Source organism: Pocillopora verrucosa, chromosome 1 (assembly GCF_036669915.1).
Source record: "Pocillopora verrucosa isolate sample1 chromosome 1, ASM3666991v2, whole genome shotgun sequence".
NCBI lineage: Eukaryota > Metazoa > Cnidaria > Anthozoa > Scleractinia > Pocilloporidae > Pocillopora > Pocillopora verrucosa.
This window is the reverse complement of record NC_089312.1, coordinates 2280676-2302384: the sequence shown is the minus strand read 5'-3', so window position 1 is coordinate 2302384 and position 21709 is coordinate 2280676. Positions and strand designations below refer to the sequence as shown.

At 38.8% G+C, this 21709-nt stretch overlaps 2 protein-coding genes across 2 annotated transcripts; both read right to left on the bottom strand.

The window, feature by feature from the left end:
- Window positions 1–4: 4 nt before the first annotated feature.
- LOC131781712 (arylsulfatase B-like) lies at window positions 5–7899 on the bottom strand. The gene is made up of 10 exons (XM_059098430.2): window positions 7811–7899; window positions 6990–7101; window positions 6450–6609; window positions 5500–5612; window positions 4876–5022; window positions 4279–4449; window positions 3420–3589; window positions 2756–3011; window positions 2397–2646; window positions 5–1648 (listed from the first exon to the last, which is right to left on the bottom strand). The coding sequence occupies exons 1-10, from the start codon at window positions 7837–7839 to the stop codon at window positions 678–680; spliced, it is 2379 nt and encodes a 792-aa protein (XP_058954413.2). The 5' UTR covers window positions 7840–7899; the 3' UTR covers window positions 5–677.
- A 1051-nt stretch (window positions 7900–8950) lies between these two features.
- Window positions 8951–21663, bottom strand: LOC131781291 (M-phase inducer phosphatase 1). Its single transcript, XM_059097932.2, has 19 exons — window positions 21320–21663; window positions 21060–21163; window positions 20899–20959; window positions 20325–20351; window positions 18939–18972; window positions 18519–18731; window positions 17575–17712; window positions 16864–16932; window positions 16395–16436; window positions 15459–15590; window positions 15025–15074; window positions 14431–14485; window positions 12881–12971; window positions 12398–12429; window positions 12185–12247; window positions 11453–11545; window positions 10705–10835; window positions 10323–10440; window positions 8951–9964 (listed from the first exon to the last, which is right to left on the bottom strand). Exons 1-19 carry the CDS (start codon window positions 21448–21450, stop codon window positions 9824–9826), a joined length of 1725 nt encoding a protein of 574 aa, XP_058953915.2. The 5' UTR covers window positions 21451–21663; the 3' UTR covers window positions 8951–9823.
- Window positions 21664–21709: the final 46 nt, after the last annotated feature.

The following is a 21709-nucleotide window of genomic DNA, read 5'->3' as shown; positions in this document are numbered from 1 at the left end:
GTTGTGTCAAATAAGATAAGAAAAACCATACAAAGAAGATGATAGTTAGTGATCTTTCTCTAAATTGCAGATAGTTCGACTGCTCCCTTAATTAGTGCAGGTAATTCCGAAGGAAAAAAAAAGAATAAAAACGAAAGAACACGCGTGTTTCGCCAATTAGAAGAACATAGGCCTTCGAATGTATGGCCCATTTACATTACATTGCGGGAATTTCCCGTCGAGAAAACTCCCTCCACTTCGTGCAAAAGAGTTCGGAGATCTGCTTTCAAAAGATTTAAATGTCGAAAACATAACTGGCTTGCGAAGCCCTAAATATTTACCCATACTCAAAAAGATTAAAATTGATTTACTTCGTGTTGCTCATTTGTAGCCTATAGACTAGGTGTAATTTTTTGTCTCTACGCCGAGCAGAACTGGGGAGGTAAGCATGACGCACTACGAGTGTGATCATGAATGATGGGTAAGCCACACTCGAATGGACTCAAATGACTCGCTCTTCGCTTTCGCCTTGCACCCACCTGTGCGCGCCTGAAAGATGCAAACAAAAGAAAAACAAGCAAAAATTCAGGTTCCATGACCCGCATATGGATCCAGCCATATGATGAGAACGGTTACGATTACTGCAAAACTTGTTCCCAGGGTGCCTCTTCCGCCTACCCGGTAAGAATTGCTTTTGACTATTCATCAGCGGTGCGATTGCTTTCCAAAAATTCCATTTCAGATCCTGTTGCGGATGTTTGATCTTCACTGGCAGGGTATTCGTTTGAAGAGTCCTCCAGCGAATCACTTACACCATCTGCTGGGTCAGTAGTGTCAATGTCTGCACTGATATTCATTAAATCATCGTCATCGCCATTATTTTGTTCAGCGTTTGATGTTACCCTCAAAGAGGACATCCCTTCTGGATATTGATCGTCGTCTATCGAATCACTATCGTCGGCTGAGGAGTTCTCAGGTTTACTTTTTAAAATTTCGTCATCTCGAATTGCAATGTTTCCTATTTCTGTTCTTCGTGTTCCTTGTTTCTCCACCTTGCGAGGTTTATTCACGATTTTTTCTAACTTCCTAATAACTGAAGACGTGTCAATATGGCTTAATTTAGTGGCTAAAGTCTCCTTCCCTCCTTTGTTTGACTTAACACCACCATCCTCGGCTATTAATGCTTTCTTTATCATTTGCAATTTGTGCATCAAGTCGTCTTCTTGCGTTTTCTGTTTCATCTTGGCATACAACAAAGCTAACGACTCCTTCATCAAATGGCCATTACGAGGAATCTGAACCTTCTTTCCTGCATTTGTAATTTTTAAAATTGACTTCAACATCTGATAGACTCCTTTGTCGTGTTCTTCGTGTGTGCTGAACACCTTTCCAATCCTCGTCGTAGTGACAGTGCTGTTTATTTGAGATGAGTGCTTCTTCGCATTCACCGCAGACGGGATGGAGTCTAGAACCCTTTGTAAGATAACCTTGTTACCTTTTGAGGATTTCCATGGGCCCCAGTAACCTCCGTGATCTGCAGGGCTGGCGGTAGGGTCCCTCTCAGGGAACCACACGGGAAGGGCATTTTTCTGGTAATGAATGAGTCTACGAAGGAGCCTCCTAACTTTTGGAAGGTGAATGTGAGCAAGATTTCTATACTCGCAGGGATCTGAAACAATAGATAGGACAAAGTGATCTATCTAACAAACACAAGTGAAACATTACGGATTAAAATCCTTTAACTGCGTAACTAGCAGTTATGTCCAATCGTCGACCGCGAAGCCGTGTTAACGTGTGGCAAAGCCGCGCAAGATTTGTGCTGGAAACTTGTACTTTCTCACTCGCGGCAGTTTATGGTAGACTATCAATAGCCACTTCGTAATTTGTTGCACCAACATTCCTGCGCAAGCGCTGATACATTCGATCTTAAAGCCGTCCACATTTTTGGCACTGAAGAAGTGACAAAGTTATGCGGTTTGAGCCAAGAAAATAAACAGATAAAACAAAATGATTATCACATCCCGGTCACGGTCATGTTTTTCAGGTTTGTGGCCGGATCTCGTGAGGGTAAAAGTATGAACAGTTGATTTACTCCAATCTGTCAATCTGTCAATTCCGTTAATACTTCATCTCGAACTTCCCAGCCTTGCAATTCAAAATTGCATTCAAGTCTGCAACGTTTAGTTAACAAAGATATTTAGCTTTGGAATTGCGAAACGTTAACAACAGCGCTCGCACAAAAGAAGGAGCGTGGTCTTGTCATGAACCCAACTTGAAGGCTTCTAACATTTGGGCATGACGACTTATTGTTTGCATGAGAGCGCGGAGTTAGAAATTGCCTCGATCTAAGGCGATTTATCTAACCAGACGTCGTTTTCCCAACCTCTTTTAAAGGCAAGTAGTTGTAAAATGCTCACCTTTTCTAACGTTGAACAAACAGGGAAATTCATTGGTGTTACAAGCATCCTTTTTGCCCCTGGGCCGCTTACCACACTTAATAACAGCACCGGGCAACGTAGAGGGCTGGGAAAGAGAGTCCAGTCCTCCCTCGACTTCGTAACGCGGATGCCAGGTTGTGTTGAATACAGCGTCCTGATTAATAATCAGCTTGTAGTCACCTACTCGAATGGCTGCAAATTTACGGATGGGATCAATGTTGTGGAGGACCTAAAAAAAACAACATCAAGGTACATGTCAGCCTCTCCGTTATTTTAGGGAAATTAAGAATTTGCGCAAAAAATATGTTGTTTAAGCCAGGTACACTTTTGAAATTTACCTCCTTTCTTGGAGATTTCTTTCCATTCGCTATTGTATCCCACACATTTACGCCATCAATCTTGTCTTTTATCTTGTTGACGTCACCTCCAGCCAGATGATAGAAGGTTGGTAACCAATCTGTGACGTCAATCAAGTCATAACTGACACGGCCTCTGTTTTTGATCAGGTTGCTATGCACAAATCCCACTCCACGGACCCCTCCCTCCCAGAATGTGTCTTTACCTCCTTTTAGAGGATAGTTACAGCCTTGATTCCTGAGAGGGGAATGACGAGAATAGAGATGAAACTGATTGGGTAATTAAGGATATACTAAAACAAACCAAAAAAATTGGACTTAGTTGCCGCAACTATCGTAACTCTTGAAATCGTTTGTGAAGTTCTTATCACTGCGCTTTGAAGTCTTTAAAGTAACGTACTTGGAATGGACCCGTACGGAGAGGGGGGGGGGGGTGGTGAAGTTATCCTTGCCCCCCTGCTCTCGGCTGAAAATAGAAATACTGATCATAACCCTTGCTACGTAGTGGGGAATCCGCTCGCTGTTTTTAAGGTGGGGGGGGGGATTTCTCATCGATCGCATGAATATTGTATTTATCTTTATCTTTACCCCCGATGGTGTATGGTTTATTTTTGCTTCACAGGATGATCAGGTATGAATTTTTTACCAGTTGAATCCTCTCGGAGCGCCTCCATTGTCGGTTGTGAAAACGATCACAGAGTTATCAAACATTCCATTCCTTTTAAGAGCTTTCGTTATGTTTCCAACGGACTCGTCCAATGAAGCTACCATCCCAGCATACGTCCTTCTGTCGTCCATTATAATATCCTGGAATTTCTGAAGAATAGAGTATGAAACAGGATAAAATGTATTTCTAACCACATTAGTTTAGGACTAAAATACGAAACAAGTTGAAAATACATTTAGTTTGCGCTGCATTAAACTTGTGTCGCCTTATCAATTGGGATAATGAACGGAAAGACATGCAGGTGCAAAGACATCGAGATTTCTTTAGATAAAGCGGCAAGTGTAGAATTAGACAGACAGACAGCCAAAGGGAAAGATAGACAGACGGGTAGAAAAGCTGGTTGATGATATACAGAGGGGCAGACGTACATGCAGATAGATAGACGAACAGACAGACATGTGGGCAACCAAACTGATAGACAGATTGACAGACACACATGCATATAGACAGACAAACAGACAGACATACGGACAGACAGAAAGACGGACGGAAACACAGACAGATAACGGACAGACCGACAGATTACAGACAGATACACAGACGCACATGCAACTAAACAGGCGAACAGACGGACAGACGAACAGACAGACAGACGGAGACAGACAGAAAGAAAGATGGACTGGAGACAGCCAGAAGAGTGACAATCGTTCGGATAAAGAGACATGAGGATTTTACAAACGTGAGTCGCTACATAGATAACTGGTCGAACAGACAAACACTCAGAAAAAGGAACCAGTGATGTAATAAGGAGTATACAAAGCCATGTATCTTTGCTTACATTAACAAGTCTTTCTGGTGCTTGCAGGGGCTCGTTACCATTGGCTGAGTGAACTCCTTGTTGAGCAAGATACAGATATAGTGGTTCAGACTTGTTGTGATAATCAATGATTCGTTCAGCCACTTCTGCAAACAATTCTGTTCCATAATGGCCGGTTTCGTTCTTCACAGGCTGCCAAGAAACGAGGGTAGTCAGTATTCCGGCAAAAGTTAAGCTCTTTCAAGCCTTTATTGATCAATCAACTCTATTGATCAATCAACTCAGAACTGTTTTCTCAAATCTCTTATGCGAGGGTTTTGTTTTTTAATCAGGGTGACAAACTGAGAGTACAAAGTAGTTTCAAATGAGTTCAGATGGTAAGCCGGAATCGCGTTGGTTTCGCCTCGTCTACCTTCTCGTCGTGATCGGGCGTAAAAATTTGCCCTACTTTTTAAACCAATCGGTTGCAAGATTTAATTGCAACTTGATCCTCCGAGAGGTTTCTTCCATTCAATTCAGGAATATTCTTTTCCAGTTAGTATCATATTCTGGTTACTGTTTTATTTTTGAAGGAAAGGTGGAGTGCCTGCAACCAAATTGGTTCTTTGTGAAATTCACCTTCATGTTATCTCTGAGATCTGTCCCCCATACGTCTTCCTGTGAGGAGTGGTCCCAGTAGTCTTCTTTTCCATTCCAAAATCCATAGTAGGTCTCAAAGCCGCGGTAGAGTGGAGTGTATTCCTTTTCGAAGAATCCCAAATGCCACTGAAAAAAAAAACCTCAATAATACGATGAAACGATAACAAATGCCTTTGCAAAACAAATCGGAATAAGCCTTGACGTAGAGAGCTTTAGCTGGTAAACCTATGGGATGCCGTCGATGATAAAAAAGCGCACAATTTGATTGGCCGTGAGACCTATACCTATATCTAAGAATTGAAGCTGAAAATGTAAATTTATTAGCTAAGAAATGTAGAAAAATAAAATAAATAAATATATGAGATGTAAAATTAAAGAGCTTTTGCGAATGAATAGCTCTTGATAGCTTTCTTGAACTATTTACAGACATCGTATTTCTGCATGAGATTATTAATAGTTTATATTCTTTTAGTTTCTGTTAGTACTTGGAAGGTCATTACAGAGTTTACAGGTGGCTGTATAAAAGGAACGATTCCCGAGCAGAACGAGTGATTTACTTCCACTCCCACTATAATAAGGCGTAACCCATTATTGGAAACCTACCTTGCCCACGCCATGAGTCCTGTATCCAAGTGCTTTAAGGTACTGAGGGGTGGTAGCCACACCTAACGGAAGACCGTACGGTTGTGTGCCAAATATGGTAGCATGCTGAATTCCTGAGGCAATGTGAAAACACGCGTGAGAATGGTTGTAGATATTCAACGTCAAGAACGTTTCATTTCCTAAGGTATGATTACTTAATGGCTTCAGATGGAGAGACACGACGTAAACTTAATTTCCTCTGTTTTTCCCTTTAGAGACATGCTAGAAGCCTGTTGGTGCGATAATGACCGGAGGATGAAAACAACGACTAGACCCAAACCTCCCTGGGTTTCGCTCTGCCGCAACAATGCCGCCGTTTGTCATTTCGCTCCGTTTTCCCAACTGAACGCCTGGGACAGGATAAACGCTAGTAAATTGCTTTCCGAACCTATGTGTAATGTATTTTTACATTCCGGCATTTACCTTTGAAATAAACCATCTGAAAGAATAGTCACATCACCCAAAACCAGGAGTGAATGTGCACAATCATATCGCCTGCGGGGAGCCCGCGGGAATTAGCAGTCATTTATTAACTGTCTCGTCTTAGTCAAGTTTTTTTAGGTTTCATCGACGAGGAAAAGCATACACGAGAGGTTTGATCGAAAAAAAAAGCTCTTGTACCCTCGAGCGGTGGTGCATTTACGCAAGTATAAGAAATTGACCATACCGTGAAGCTATGTTGCGTGACAAAGTTTCAAGATATCTGATTTTATCCAGAGTCGAAACATAACCACGACTGCCATAAGGACTTAGGAATTTAAAACTTATTATCCTTGTTCCTCTTGTGGCCGCAACACAGCCATCGAAAAAAGGCATGAAGCTCTTATAGCCCCCTGGGAATATCCCTACTTCCGTTCGAAAAAAGCGAAAAAATGAAAAAAGGAGCTTAAGTAAAAATTATCTAATGGTACCTAAATTGACCGGGTGTTTTCCAGTCATGAGAGAGGCCCGGGTAGGAGTACAAATCGGTGATACATAATAACTGTTAAGGATCACTCCACCGTTGGCCAGTTTGTCGATGTGTGGAGTAGGGATCTGGGGCGATCCGTGAAAACTGACGTCATCCCAGCCCTGTAAAGAGAAATCGGTTCAAAACAGCTTCACGCTTTCGCTATGGTTGATCGCATTGAAGGCGGACAAAATAAATTGTGTCGCTGTGTAATTAATCCAACTGATTGAGAGACATGTCTTGACGCAAGCAAATATCTTTTCGAGATCTTCAGTTGGAGTGAAAATGGTTGAAAAATTTTTATTTGAACTGCATGAGTTGCCATACTTTTGTGGAGAATCAGCCTTACTGCGAAACGAATCAACGAAAAAACAACAGGTGTAACTTTTACTCCAGTAAAAACAATATACCACTGTGCAACCTTCCGCCTCAGCTTTGAGGCTTTATACGCCTTGAAGTTCGATAAAATTGCGTCAACAACAGAAACCTAGGACCTCCTTACCAGATCATCAGCGACGATCATGATGATGTGGGGTCTGGGCGCTACCCAGTTTGATCTCTTCCTTTCTTTCTTCCCATACACGTGATGCGAGCCTAGAAGAACTAAAACAAAGCTGAAAAATAAAAATAAAAAATTATCAAACAAATTATACTACATTCTGATAGGTGTTTCAGTCTACAGGCTAAATTAATTTTTGCATTTGTAAAAATATCCTTAGAGCGCTGTTAGCAGATTTCATGGGACTTTGGATTGTCAAAATGGCTTCGATCCATCTGGGATTCTAACTAGAAATTGTCAACAAAAGGGAACTTCTCGAAAACTAGCATGTCACATTACGTGCGTTATAACACATAAATTTGCCCCTACATAATTATAAACAACTGCGTAAATGATTTAACTTTTTTCATTAACCCAGGCACGATCAGCGTAAGTCGCGCTTCAGGACTCAGTAATCGTTGCTATCACGGTTTCACAAGAAAAACGCGCAATGATGATTAATAAAACATAATTTTAAACTTCTCTTATTCACCGTAGGATTCACACATTTTCGTGTTATTAGCTGATAATGGTTTATATTCGATAAGCTAGAAGTTGAAATACACAAGCATGTATGCGCCGCGGTCTAAAAGCTAACACATATACTATATGAATGCGAGTTTAGCGGGAGTTGGGTTAATAAACGGCTCTTACGAGTTACAGGTTACACTGAAGACAGACTTATGTATTACTAAAAGTTGCACAAATAAAACAATCCAGCTTTTTTTTTTATCTATGGCCTGCATGCCTTATGCAGTCTACGGGTTTCGAGTTATGATACTCACCGCAACAACCTTAGAAAAACGCTCTTCATCCTGTAAAAATGATTGCAAATAAGTTACATCCGATACATTTAACTACTCGAAGATCAACATCGCAGACACAGCACTCAACTTTTCACTTATACCTCTTGAAATCAATTATTTATTTTGTATTTGTCAATTAGCCGCGCACGAATGGCTTAAAAGCGTAAACAGAAGGCAAAACAGCCTTTGAAAACAGGTAACGCTTAAAGAATCTTTTGTGAACATTTTGTTTTCCACAGTTGGCAATGTTTTGTTCTCTTCTATTTTCCTTGAAATTTCCTCTGTATCTGGTACCTGTAAAACACTAAGAACACAGTAATCAAAACAGTCAGCTGCATCATAAGAAACTCTGCTACCATGCGATCGCAAACCATTAGACCGATATAAGATAAGGGAAAAAAAATTTGCCCTTGAACTATTTTCTAAAATTGGGCGAGGTTTTGGTTAACGTGAAAGAAATTTAAAGTTGGAATTCTCAGACCATATAAATACGTTGGGATAAACAAAAACGAATCAATTTTTTTTCGTGTTCTTCGCCGCCCAGTTATTGTCTACATTAAATCGATATTATCACAAAATCAAGATAGATGGTATCGTGTGTGGAGACATTTGAAAACACCGGGGAGCTGTTAATGCATGCTTAAAGTAACGATTTCAACCTCCGCCCGAGGGCTACTCAGTTTTCAAAGAGTGGCGATTGCTTTGGCTGGTCAGATCCAGACTCGTCCCCGGTCTTCCAAAGGTGCACTGCGGTAAAGTGAGGGAGAAAAGGGTGACGGGAAGGAGAAAGAGCCTGAGGCTCTCTCTTGCTTTCTCTCTATCCATCGTACTTTGCGCTCCCATTGTATCAGCGTGTCAGGTCACATCCGCAGATTTGGTTCTCGGGATTTACCTATCACACCGAAGTATATCTTTATAAATTTCAAGGTAATAATTTGAGGTCGCTGTTATCTGACGCTACAACTTTTCCTCTACCCAATCTGAGAATAAAACTCATTCTGCGTCTTTGGATCTGATTGGGCTCAGGGAAAGCTTGACCTTTGAGGGTGAGTTTTGCGACAGACAGCCCAGAAAATTCCACCTCCCTCCCAGATAATTTAAGGTAAATACTTTATTTTGGTGTCTAGCAAGAGAAGATATTTACAAGTTCTACACAATTAATATTATAATACAATGGCGCTTAGGAAAGAATTTAGCATGCAAAAAAGAACAGAAAAGAAAGCTTATGAAATGTGTAATACAAGAAATACGAAAATAATTGAGAAAAATAATCATTAAGTCACCAGACTATACAATTGAGAATTTTTTTCAGCTGAAAAAAAGTCCTTCATAACTACTTGAGGTAAGTCGAAGGAGAATCTAACGCCCCAGAAAATCCCAAACTTAAAATAGCAAGTTGCACGTTGAGTACACTTCGTCTGTTTTAATTTACAGCCAGCTGTTGAGACTGCGAAATTCTTAAATTTTCACTCAAAAGAGCTCTTGGATTATTACTAAGTCTATGTAGAGTATAATTATCAATTTAATTGTCATTAAAAACATTCGTAAAATTAATCTACATTTTGTGATTAGGCAATGTTTTGTAGCTCACTAACAAACGATTCAAACAGAAAAAAAGATATATTAAGCTATTTTCTTAAAGAGAATGACGAGATTTCCAGTTGAAAGTTTGAAAACTAGAATTGCTCTGGCCTACTTGTTTGAAGGGTGGATAATGCTATCCACGGGATAAACCGCCATCCAGCGGACGTGTTTACAAAATGTGTAGCACTATCCACTGAGCAGAAATTTATCCAGTGGATTGGGTTATCCAACCTTCCAACAACACGGGCCAGGATGATAAATAAATTAACGGCCTGAAAAAACACACTAAAACCTAAGGAAAGACGTTATCTGAATTGCAAAATCAATTTAGAGGCGAGAAGGCTCTGCGTAGAATTGATTACAGATTGATAAAGAGAGTCACACCGCAAAGAAGAAGATCCGAGCAATTTATCGTTTATATCCTAGTCCCGGTCGAAACCCTTTTGAGAGGATGTTTCCCTCTGATTTGGATCTTTTAGTGAACAGCTTCAGGTCTTGCGCGTGGTTCTCATCTAACATTGGCAGGTAGAACTGAGGTTCACAATATTCCTGGAAAAGAAAGAGCAACAACGCCTTGAGATATACGACTCTCCTTTAGTGAAACGGTGTGGGAGAGACGCAAGGCTGACGACAAAAATTCAAGCCACACCTCACTTAACGGTCAGTTTTGCTGCGTCGGTACTCTCGTATTCTCGATAAGAGTCCTCGCAAGTAAAACGAACCACAACACGTTACTCCTTTTCTGTAGCATTCTTACTGACAATGTCGACACTTGATTGCAAATGATTTCATAACGAATCATACACGATGAATTATACCGAGCCGTAAACACAGACCTCAATCCGCACCATTTTAACGCGTTAGCAATCAAACCAACCCAACGAGACATCAACAAAATGTCGCTAACCTTGCACTTCGCGAAGAATGCTTTGTAGCCGCCTTCTAAGAGGTACAACTCAGGGTAAAACAACTTTGGATATACATGGTAATGAAGATCACGGTCCCTATTCCGCAAGTAACGAGACCTGGAAAAGAAAAACGGTACACGTTTTGTTAAGTTGAAAATAGTGAGTTTCCAAAGGAGTATGGAAAATGATCAACTTAACCAATCGCGACTAGGTCACTTTCCCGCGCTTTTGAAAGCGCGGGAAGACGACACAGACGGTTCATTATCAAGATCACCATATGATTGAACCTTCAATACCAGCGTTCTTTTGACGCAGACGAGCTCACGCTTCTGTTCTAGTATTTAAATCACTTTAAAAAAAACGCACTGAAACAGTACTCACATGTCTGGTCCTCTCTTGGACGAGAATTCACAGTGAAATATCAAAACTGTTTTCTTTCCCGTTAAACTTCTCTTCGGCTTTTCGATGAATTCGCTGTAAATATCCTCCTTACTGTAAATATTTTTCGCACCCTATGAAAAAAAAAAGTGAAATATGTAGCATAGATACAGCAAAAACATGCCGCTAACGATTATTTACGCTCTTGTCAACCCGCGTGAAGATGAGAAGTGTTTCGTGACATGCGCTCTGTACGAAATAAAATTACGAGAATGCCGAGAGCAGTGGAATCTGGGAGCGACACGATCTTGCAGAGCCTTAGAAATTACCTTAAGGACGCAAAACCAAGGCACTATACAGAGGACGAAAATTTCGTAGTGCGCCTAAGGGTTCCTACTCGATTTTTTGTATATAAAATTGAAGACTTTTTCCTAACGTATTTCCCTATGTATTTAACTTTTCAGACTAGAGAATGTGTCTAACATTACAGGGCGTGAATAAAGTAGCAGTTGTCGAGGAGACGGCTTCCAAGGTAAGAATTCTTCGACTGCACCATCAATGTATTGACTGAGGTGAATTACGAGAAATTTAGCGACAAAAAAGTATATCTTACGAGTACCGAATAGTACTTCTTACCGCATTTTCTTAAGAATTTCACTTCATTTGCAACTGATTTCCTTATTTATATCAAGAACAGTTAAAAACTCCATACAAATGCCGTATTTTGTGCCTTTCCTTATGTGGTACTTACATTAATGTGACCTCCATTGTACTCGTAAGGGTAGCGACAGTCAATGATGTGAGCCTCCACTTCAGGAAATTCATTATCTAAGACACGTGCAACCTGAACGAAAGGCACGGATGGTGTTAAAACGAATTCCATCTGAGTGTTGTGAAACCAACACCAAGCTACCACAACAGCCATTAGGAAAAGGTGAATTCACAGGTAGCCAATGAGAATTCAAAGTTAAAACAGGTAATGTCTAAAGCGCGGGAAAACCACGCTTGTGACTAACGCTTGGTCGAGAGTGTTGCCTTTTGACAACTACGTTATCTGAGAAAAATCTCCGGGGAGATAGCGTGCTTTCGGAATCTCAGAAAAATATCGCGTTACAAGAGTTTTATAACACACACAAGACAGCAAGTGACAGTGTTTAAAACTTTTTTCGATTAATTTCAAAACAAAATGGTAGATCAAAAGAATACCTGTAATTAAATAAAATTTGTTTTCAACAAGTTTTGGGTTTTCTCTTCTCCGTTTTTTCTTCCTTTCACCGATTTTTCATGAATGTTTCAATTTTCATTTTTCGTATATTTTGCGTGATGGTGATTGTTTCTTATTTTCTCCCTGTAATTTTGAGCGAGAAGTTGGCACACGGCAGGCCAGAATTGATCTACTTCTCAGAAACGCAGCCTGACACGCTGTGTTTCTGAGAGAGGAAGCTTACAAGTCTGCCTGGTGTAATGCAGAAATTTTAATTACCGTTTCTGGAGACAAACATTTCAAGTCTTCATGTTGTCCTGGTATCAACGGTAAAGTGTATGGCTGTAATAAAAACAAAAATAGAAAACAAGACAAGCTTATTGAGGAATCACAATAGAAAAAATACAAAGGTTTCACAAATATATTATCTTAGCAGATCAGTGCTATAAATTTTGGACTAAAAAAATAAAGAATGAAAATCTCTAAACTTACCCCACTAAAATCTGCAACTAAGTCTTTGTTAGCTACAGGAAGGCAAAGAACAAACAGATAACCTCGTTAGCTTAAAATAATCTTGCTCGTATTATAGGAAGAGGATCAAAAGTATTTTCAAACGTTACAGAGGAGCCTTGATAATGACAATTTTACAGCTGTTTAAGTTCATGTGTGCTTGCCTACACGGAAGCAAGATGCGATGTGGGAGATTTTCAGACAAAAGTGAAATCTTTGCGACATGAAGCCTCTTGTTATATGTTGAAATACTTCACAGACTAACGAAACTTAAAGAAAAAAGTGAGATGAATGCTGTACACGAGACAAAGGAAAAAAACTGAGTCTCCTGTGAAGATGTGCGCCCAAACCTGTTGCAATTTTGCAATCAGTCTCAAGCCAGGGTTCAGCAAGATACACGACTTTTTTTTTGCTTTGTTCAATGGGTTTTCCACAATGACAACCCATAATGATATTAGAACTTACTTGATGCATCCAGCATGTTTCCCAGGTCATGCTCAAATGTTGCAGACTGCGAGCGCCGCATTTGGCAGGTTTGAACTTCACTTGATGTGATCTGAATTGATGTTAGTTATAAAAATACATTGCAAATGGTCATTAGACATAAATCTAAGAACTCACAAAAAAATACTTGGAATGCATACTTGTCGCACACTGCAGGACAAAGATTTGTAAACATTTGCTGTTGTTTAAAGGCTGTTACAGGGCGTGAAATTAATCTTTTTTTCCTGATAGCCACTTGGCCCCTAAATTTTTCAGAGTGGTAGCCAATTCAAAAAACGTTCGTCGCCATTTTTAAAGACAAACAAAACCTTTTTTTACGCTGTCAGCGATCTCGATAAAGCCTCCAAAATTAAGTTTGGAAAAAGATCTTTGACTTCTACAGAGTGGACACCAGGATGGATGATGTACAATGTTCAAGCTCACCTAAATCCAAGATGGCGTCTAGTCATCGATCGAGATGCATATGCTACGTTTTGGACATAAACTTAACGAAGAAGTTTGCCGCGGATTTATCTTTGCAAACCTTTTTAATTCATTATATCTCTAGGTAAGGTTATGATGAAGCGTTCTAGTCGTCAATTTGGCGACTGATTTTCAGGATTTAATCGCATTAGCGCCTGGATTAGGCGCAATTTCACGCCCTGTGTTATTGTGTTTTGAAATTTGGTCACATGAAAGGCACATCGGACATATTTGAAATCAGTTAATATTGTAGGAAAATCACTGACATAAAGGCATAGCAGAGTAGTCAACAATATTTTAAAAACTAAGTAAGGTAAATAACTGTTTGGAATAATGGTTACAGAGGGAGATATTAAAGTGAGAGCATCTTAATTTACCTAATTCATTTATTCTTCAAAAACATCACACCATTGTGAAGCAATAAATAAGAAACTTTTTTGCCCCATCAAAGCTTTCAAATAACGTTACAAGCAAGTCATTTTGGCTGACATCACACCTTAAGTATCTTTGACCAATCAAAACGTACATTGAGCACCATAGCCCAGATCTTCAACGATAAAAATTGCTATCTATTGGATAAATTACTCCGTTACAAACTGGATGTCATACATGTAGTATGTTCTGTTTACACTTAACCACTCAGTAAAAATATATTCAGGTGAATACCATTATCCAGCCTTTGAAAAAAGGAAAAAAAAAAGTAAAGCCTTTATACAGGCCCAGTTGGCCCATAGGGCCAGTGCTTGACTCTGGTTTCATTAGCATGAAGTGGCTAGGAGTATTGCTACTCCCCTCTGGATGGGATGCTAGTCCATCACAGGGTTACCCCCAGTATATTTGCTGGTACCCATTTATACACCTGGGTGAAGAGAAGCACTGTGAAAGTAAAGTGTCTTGCCTAAGAACACGACACAATGACCCCAGCCAGGGCTCGAATTTGGACCACTCGATCTGGAGTTGAGTGCACTAACCATGAGACCACCGCCCCTCCACACATGAACAAAGAAAGCCTTGCTTATAATCATCAATACATATACCAGTTCACTCACCATATCAAGTCGCGATGGATGGACACCCCCTTCAATGACAGACATACACCTTTGCCTTATGAACAGAAACAAAGCAAGAATAACTACATAATTGAGTGTGCAGAGCTGTCAAAAAAAAGCAGGTAGCAAGCCAAAAATGACAGCTAGTCTGCTATCTTTAATCCCCTGCTTTCACTTCACTTTACTTTACCATAGCTACTAATTAAAAATCATACAATTATTTGAAATACCATAAAAAAAAATTGCACAGCAGTCATTTTCCAATTTTGGGTGGAATCTACTTATAACATGTTTAGATGACCTTGTGTGAATGAATTTTTCATTCAGAATTTTCTCAAAGGTTCATGCAACCTTCATAAAATGCCTGGGAAATTTTAAGCAAATACTTCCTAGCCTTGTGTAATCTGGCTGGAAAAATGCAAATAAACCCAATTGCCCACTTTTTCCCCTTTGCCTTCTACTTTGATATCAATGAAACTTATTGACAGCCCTAAGTACAAGTAAATTTTATACAGAGGAGTACAATGCATGAAGGAGTACAATTTACTAAAGTAAGAATAACAGATCCAATCATCAGCAGTTAATCATACACACCTTAGCCTTTTCTTGAGATTAGGACTTGGGTCTCTTGGATGGTTTGGTCTCTGATAGATAATTATGGAAAAAAGGTAAAACATATGAATTTATGAGCAAATCATTTGTTTAATGAATGTTTCAATCATTAATCTCACCATAAACCATGCAATTAAAGTCACTTTCAATATTTATTACAGATTAAAACATTTTGACTGCTAAACTGCAATTCTTCATCATGCACAAAAAATCCCCTTTCTTTCAATCTTTACTGTATCTCCCTGTACAATGTTGCCCTTTCCCCCTCTGTTTACACAACACTAAATGGGGAAAAGGGAGTATTCTGACAGCCATGCCCTCCACTCCTTGAAAGTGGTTACACAAACATAATGTGTACAATAATTCTGTCATGGATTGTAGGCCATGAAACTAAGTTGTCATGGATAACACAGTACCTTGAGAGCTAAAGATTTTGACTTCTGTCTCATTGTGCATCGTTCTTTTGTTGGGCTCTCTGATGCAACAGAGTGAGCCCTGTCTCTTCCAGCATTAAATAGGTCTCTAGGTTTATAACCAGAGTCTGAAGCCTGCCACAGAGAACAAAATGACGTTATTGTCTGGACACAGGTAATCAAAGGTATTTTAAGATTTAGTCTTTAAATCAAGACTGACTTTCATAGCTGTTGGATTGGATTCTCTTACTTAAAGTGACCAGGAGGAATTAGGAAGGCCTCCCTGAGGTGCTTGTTCATCCCAACCTTCTAGCCCCTCTGGACCTTCCTTAAAAGTAACCACATTTCTGATAATTTATGGTAGCTATGTCATGTCTGTAATTGAGTGAAGTGGCCTACCGAGCCACAGCTTATCCCAGTTTCTGTTACATGAAGCGATTGGAAGTATCACTCCTACCCCCAAGTGTTTTGTTTAAGAAAACAACACAGTGACCCAGCCAGGTCTGGAACTTAGACCTCTCAGCCCTGAATTCAGTGCACATACTAGGCCACTACATCTCTTGATTTGTGACCACCCATAAAATGTTTCCTTTTTTGGGAGGGAGAGGCACTGTGAGAGGAAAGTGACCTGCCTGAGAACACAACACAACGACAAGGACAGGTTTCAAACATGGATTATAAAATCAAGAAAACACTCAGATAACCACAACACCATTACATTTTTCCACGGAAGGACAAGAAGGAAAATAGATTTGTAATATTTTGTGTAACATCATCATAAGCTGAGTTTCAAAACTTTGAAGAGAAAAGAGAAAACAAAATAGGACAAAGACTGGTAACTAGGAAGAGATTGTGGAGGGAGCTTGGACTGGAAACAACTCCTGTCAATAAAGTTCTTAACACTACACACAAAACACAATAAAAAATAGTATTTCATACCTTTGGTGTATCATTGGTGGACTTCCTTGAATCATCAGCCTCCTGTCATGATAATATGAGCATTGTACAATGTATTAAATGCTTACTAAGTAACTTTTAATTAGTTAGTAAGAGACATGCAATCAATTTGCCTCTTTTTGCCATGCAATATACCAATAATAATCTGAGCCTGTGGCAAGGGTCTTTGAATTATTGTGTTTTAAAACCACAAATTTTTAAGCAGTACAAGCTATAAAAAAGTGCAGGCATTATCAGTCCTAACATAAAGATTGAAATGTCTTTGACAATGGCCACAAAATTTTTTTTCAGCCTAATAACATTACTGACAGATGTAATTCTATTATATTCTGCTGGCTAGTGATACATGTTACAGGAAGAAAAACATTCTTCTGGTTAAATCGTACATGTTACAAAAAGAAAAAAGAAAAAAAAGAAAAAGAACAGACCCACAAACTTTCACATAACAAACCTCCTCTTTAGTCACCAGTGGCCCACTAACAAGTTCCGTAATTCCAGATGGAACCTCTAAGCTATTTTCCTGTGAACAAGATAAAAATAGAAAAGACTGTTTTGAATTTGTTAATATATGCTAATGTATCTGGCCCTGGTTATTCAAAGGTGGATAACACTATTCACTGGATAAATTGCTATCCAGTGGATAGTGCATTACATTTTGTTCACAGTTATCCACTGGATAGTGATCTATCCATTGGATAACATCATCCATCCTTTGAACAACTGGGCCCTGGACCATAGTAAACCACAAATCAAGCAAGGTTGAAACCATTATCATTAAATTTACTTTCAACCACAACATAATTCCACAGTATGGCTAGAAAGTACATTGCAAGCCCCTCAAAACTTGCTCCTTAAATCTCAATCTTAGGAAACTTTGACAGTAGTAGCTCAGGTTAAGTTTAAAGACATATAAGGTCATTGGAGAAATTAACAAGGCCTCTCATGATAAGAGTGCTCGACTCCCACTGCTGTGGCCTGGGTTAGATTACAGGACCTGGCATCTTGTTGTTGGTTCTTGTCCTGACTCCGAGGGTTTTTCTCCACATCCTCTGATTTTCCTCCCTCCACAAAAACTAACATTCCATATACCAATTTGACGCAGTGGACAGGAAGAGCCACCATGTGGAAAATCCACTGCTAAATTATCATCATTATTATGTACCTCTTTAGACTGTTCCTGGACGAAGTCATCAATAAATCCATCATCATCACCATCTAATTTGAAATCAAAGTTTCCTCCACTATCTTGACCATCACACTCAGATGGAGAAGGTGGAACATGCAATTCCTGTGACTGCACCTAAAAGCAAAATATCAGATAAAAACATTTTTGACACAAGTTACTAACAAGCATATGAACAGCAATGGTGCTGAAGTTTTCCAGATGAGTAGGAGGCAAAATTTGTTCAGTTAAATGAATTTAGCAGATGATCAAGTCTGTATGAAGTTTGCTAAAAAGTCTAAAATTTCAGCCTAAATAGTAAGGCTGAAATTTTAGACTTCAAACCCAGTCTCCATTAAGTAACTGATATGCACAATCTCCACTTAATAATAAACAGGAGAAACCAGAAAAAGACTTACATTTGCATTCTGATCAAGCATTAGAAATTCAATTTTTTAAGTGAATATGTTCCGGCGTACAAAAATACCAACAGTATTTTCACTTTTCATTTAATTTTGAAAGCTTATTAGAAGAGGTGCTTAGAATATAAAACTCTAGATGACCTTGGATGCAACACCTTCTCCCCCTGCTCTAGATGAAAATACAAGACAAATTGGAAGGAGAATCTAAAACTTTAAAAAAAGTCAATTAGGTCTTTTTTAAAGTACACTTTCAATGTTTCCTTTGCTTCTAAATCAATGAGACTAGAATCAGTCACATAGTTTGTTGAAAATCCAAATTATAATACACAAAAAAAAGAAATCCCTTTCCAATTAAACATGATACAAATGGGAATGATGGAATGCAAGTGTAAATGTTTCAGGACACACTAAAAGGAGGCAATGTTCTGTTGTTCTTAAACCGGGTAGTTAAATTAAGTAAAAGGTTAACATAGTTTAACAAGTTGTCTCCACCAAAAATAAGACAAAATGTAAAGATTTTACCCTAGGTGATGGTTCAGAAAGAGATCTTCCAGGTAAATTATTAGCTGATAATTTCCTTCCACCAACTGGACCCTTTGGTCGGGCAAACTTGAAGTCTCTGTTTTCCAGGGTGAAAACACTTCCTGCAGACTTTTTATCAGCATCTTGGACTGCATTAAAGTTTAATTCGATGTTCTCTTTGTTTTCAGCATAAGGATCCTCTTCGGTTTTGACCTAATTGGCAGAAGGTGAATTATTTAAAGTACCTCATAGAAAACAGCAGTAAATAAGAAGGAAGTCTTGGCTAAAAAAGAAATGATTACAAAGTGGACCACAATCATTGGCAAGGTGTGTTTTTGCTCAGTAATATTTGATATATTTGAATCCTTTTAGCACTCGAGCATGTTTGTTACTGACATTTAGCTATTGAAATTTACTTACTGGCAATGAGTTCCACCTCTTGAATGAAGGTCTCCTGGAGAAACAATTGAAACATTTTTCAACAAAAATTCACAGCTTCAGTGGCTTTATTTGAAATCTTACATAGTGTTCTTTTCCAGAGAAGCTTCTTTAATCTAAGGAAAAAACTTGCTGGTAGGGAGAATGACTATTTGCCCTTCAGTCAACTGAAATATTCGTCTCACTCTACATGTGAGATCAGAAAGTACACTCTCTAAATTCAAGAAGATACTTAAACTTTATTATTTTTTTTTTAATGTAGTATAGCTTAGAAATGTAACTCAACATAGCTAGCACAGGACATTTTCCATAATTTTTGTACTGTAATTTGTATTGTGGAATTGTTTGTTTATTTTATAATGATATATAGACATGTTTACATTGTTTATACAGGTTCCCAATTAAACCAACTTCAAGCTATTTTTGCTTGCATGCCATTGGTTTAAGTGAGTCACATGACCAAATATACCCTAGCTAAAACTGGGGAATATCCAGGGATATACCCAAGTGATATTCCTCAATTTTCAAACCTTACCACCTGCATGATAAGTCTTACATTAAAATATAATTCAAGACAAGAGAGAATTTTGTAGTTGTTATAGAAGAGGGGACATATTTGTTTGTTCATTCAAAAATTAGTACCAAAAGACTCAGAAAAGTAAAATCCCACCCAGCCAATGGTAAGCTGTTTGTAAACATTTTTCTTCCTGCATGTTGCAAAATGTGCTAAGGATAGTAAACACAGCAGTCTACATTTGGTGCAGAACTATGCTCATAAATAATTATCCTTAGACATTAGCAGTTCTTTATATCTCATGGTTTTCCTTGAGCTTTGCTCTCAGAAAAAACTGTTTTAAGCAAGTTTTCAAGCCAAATGGAGACTATTGTTTATTTAGTTGAATGCCCTAAAACTGATATGAAGTAACTTGCAAGCTATTTGACATTTTGCATAAAAAGCAGAGCCAAGTAATTTTAGATTTCAAAGTGAAAATACAGCTGACGAACACATGTATCAAATTTGAATTTCCCTCCCTCTGTCCCTGGACTTGACCACAAAATATGCCCTTGGTGTAACCACAGATTGATCGTAGCCCAAATGTATTCAGCTTTTTTTAATTTACCAAATTTCCCTAACAATAACAGTACACGTGTGCCGACGGAACAGCTGCGTCGAAATTCATGACTTTAAATGATCTGACATTACAGAATGAAGGAAACACGTGCAACCCACATTAAGGCTTAAAACTTAGTCTACAAGACGGATTCTAAAGGTTCCTTCAACAAAACCAGGTGTTTCCAACAAGATTCGAAAGGAAATCTTGCAAATTGTCCACTGGGCTTTAGATAAAAACAAAACAAACATCACACCTTTGCTTTTTCTTTTCGGCGTTTGCCCTTGGAATAGAAAGCAAAAGATAAGTATCAAACTGTAAACCTATCAAAAATTTCCGAAGGCGAGGAGGAACATAGATATGAAAAGCGAACGTGCTAAATCACACGAAAGCCGATGAAGCACTTTGCGAGACTTCAAAGACGGAAGAAATAAAAGGCACTTGAGTTTTTACTGGTCAAAATCAACGAGTAAAGTCTGCAGTGCAAAGTAAATGCACATCACGTTTTAGGTTAACAGGTTTCGAAGATGTCAGAAATATCAAAACCTCAAACCTAAAAAATACCATCAAACACCACTGTTATAGTTGCTTTGCAAAATTGTATTTGACTTATTAAAGTTTTGATTCAATTCTACAGGAATCGATAAGTTCCCGCATTCTTTTCTCTTCTGTAAAACTCCTTCATTGTCTTTATCTTTCAGACGTTAGTCCATGTTTAAGCGATGGAACCAATAATATGAAAAGGTTAATTACATTTCCACAGGAAGCTTTGTTCACAAGCTTAGTTGTTGCATGAACTGATTCAAAAATTACACCAAAATTATACTTACTTTAGCATTTCCGTCGAAGGTGAGTCACATAAAAATCCTAGCGGAGAATCGGGACAGTAACCTAAAGGAAAGAGTACAGTGATGACTGTCATGATGATTCTTAATTTTGCAAGTAATCAGAATGTATAAGCTTTATTGTTTAGCAAAATTCTTTGTAGTACCTGACTCGTTGGAAACTGTCGAAAGCGACCTCTGAAAACCCGTGGTTGGCGTCGAAGGATCATTTAAGGACAAAGAAAGCCTTCTTTTGGGAGTCCTTCCTAAGCTGCAGAAAAACAGGGAAATAACTTTGATCGTTAAATCATGAAATACAACATGTTATATCAAATCACGGCCGTTCGAAATGCACGTCCAGTGCCGCTATGAAATTTACACGAAAGCTAGCATCGCGCTCAAATATTCACAGAAACTATGGGTCTACCTGTTCTCAAAATTCAATGTTAACTCTGTTACTGGAGAGAGTACAGCATTAGGAGCTACATCCAGTGAGTTTTTTCTTCGTGGGATTTCTAATTCGAGGTAGCTTCCAGCTCTTGGTTTCATCCCGGCCATATTGGAAATTGACGATGGCGTCCTGTAGTCGTACCTGGAGTGCACAAAACGGAACTTTTCGAGGGAGAAAACAGCCACGTGCGGCTGTTTAAGTGTCCAGAAAGAGGATAAAAGATAAATGGTGATTCTAAACTACTGATACATTGGGTTGGCGAGAAAGTAAAGAAGACGGTGAAGTTTAGAGGTACGACTTTTCAAACTTTCCCCCGCATTGCATGGTGAAAACATTATGCTGCTTGTCAACCAATCAGATTGCAGG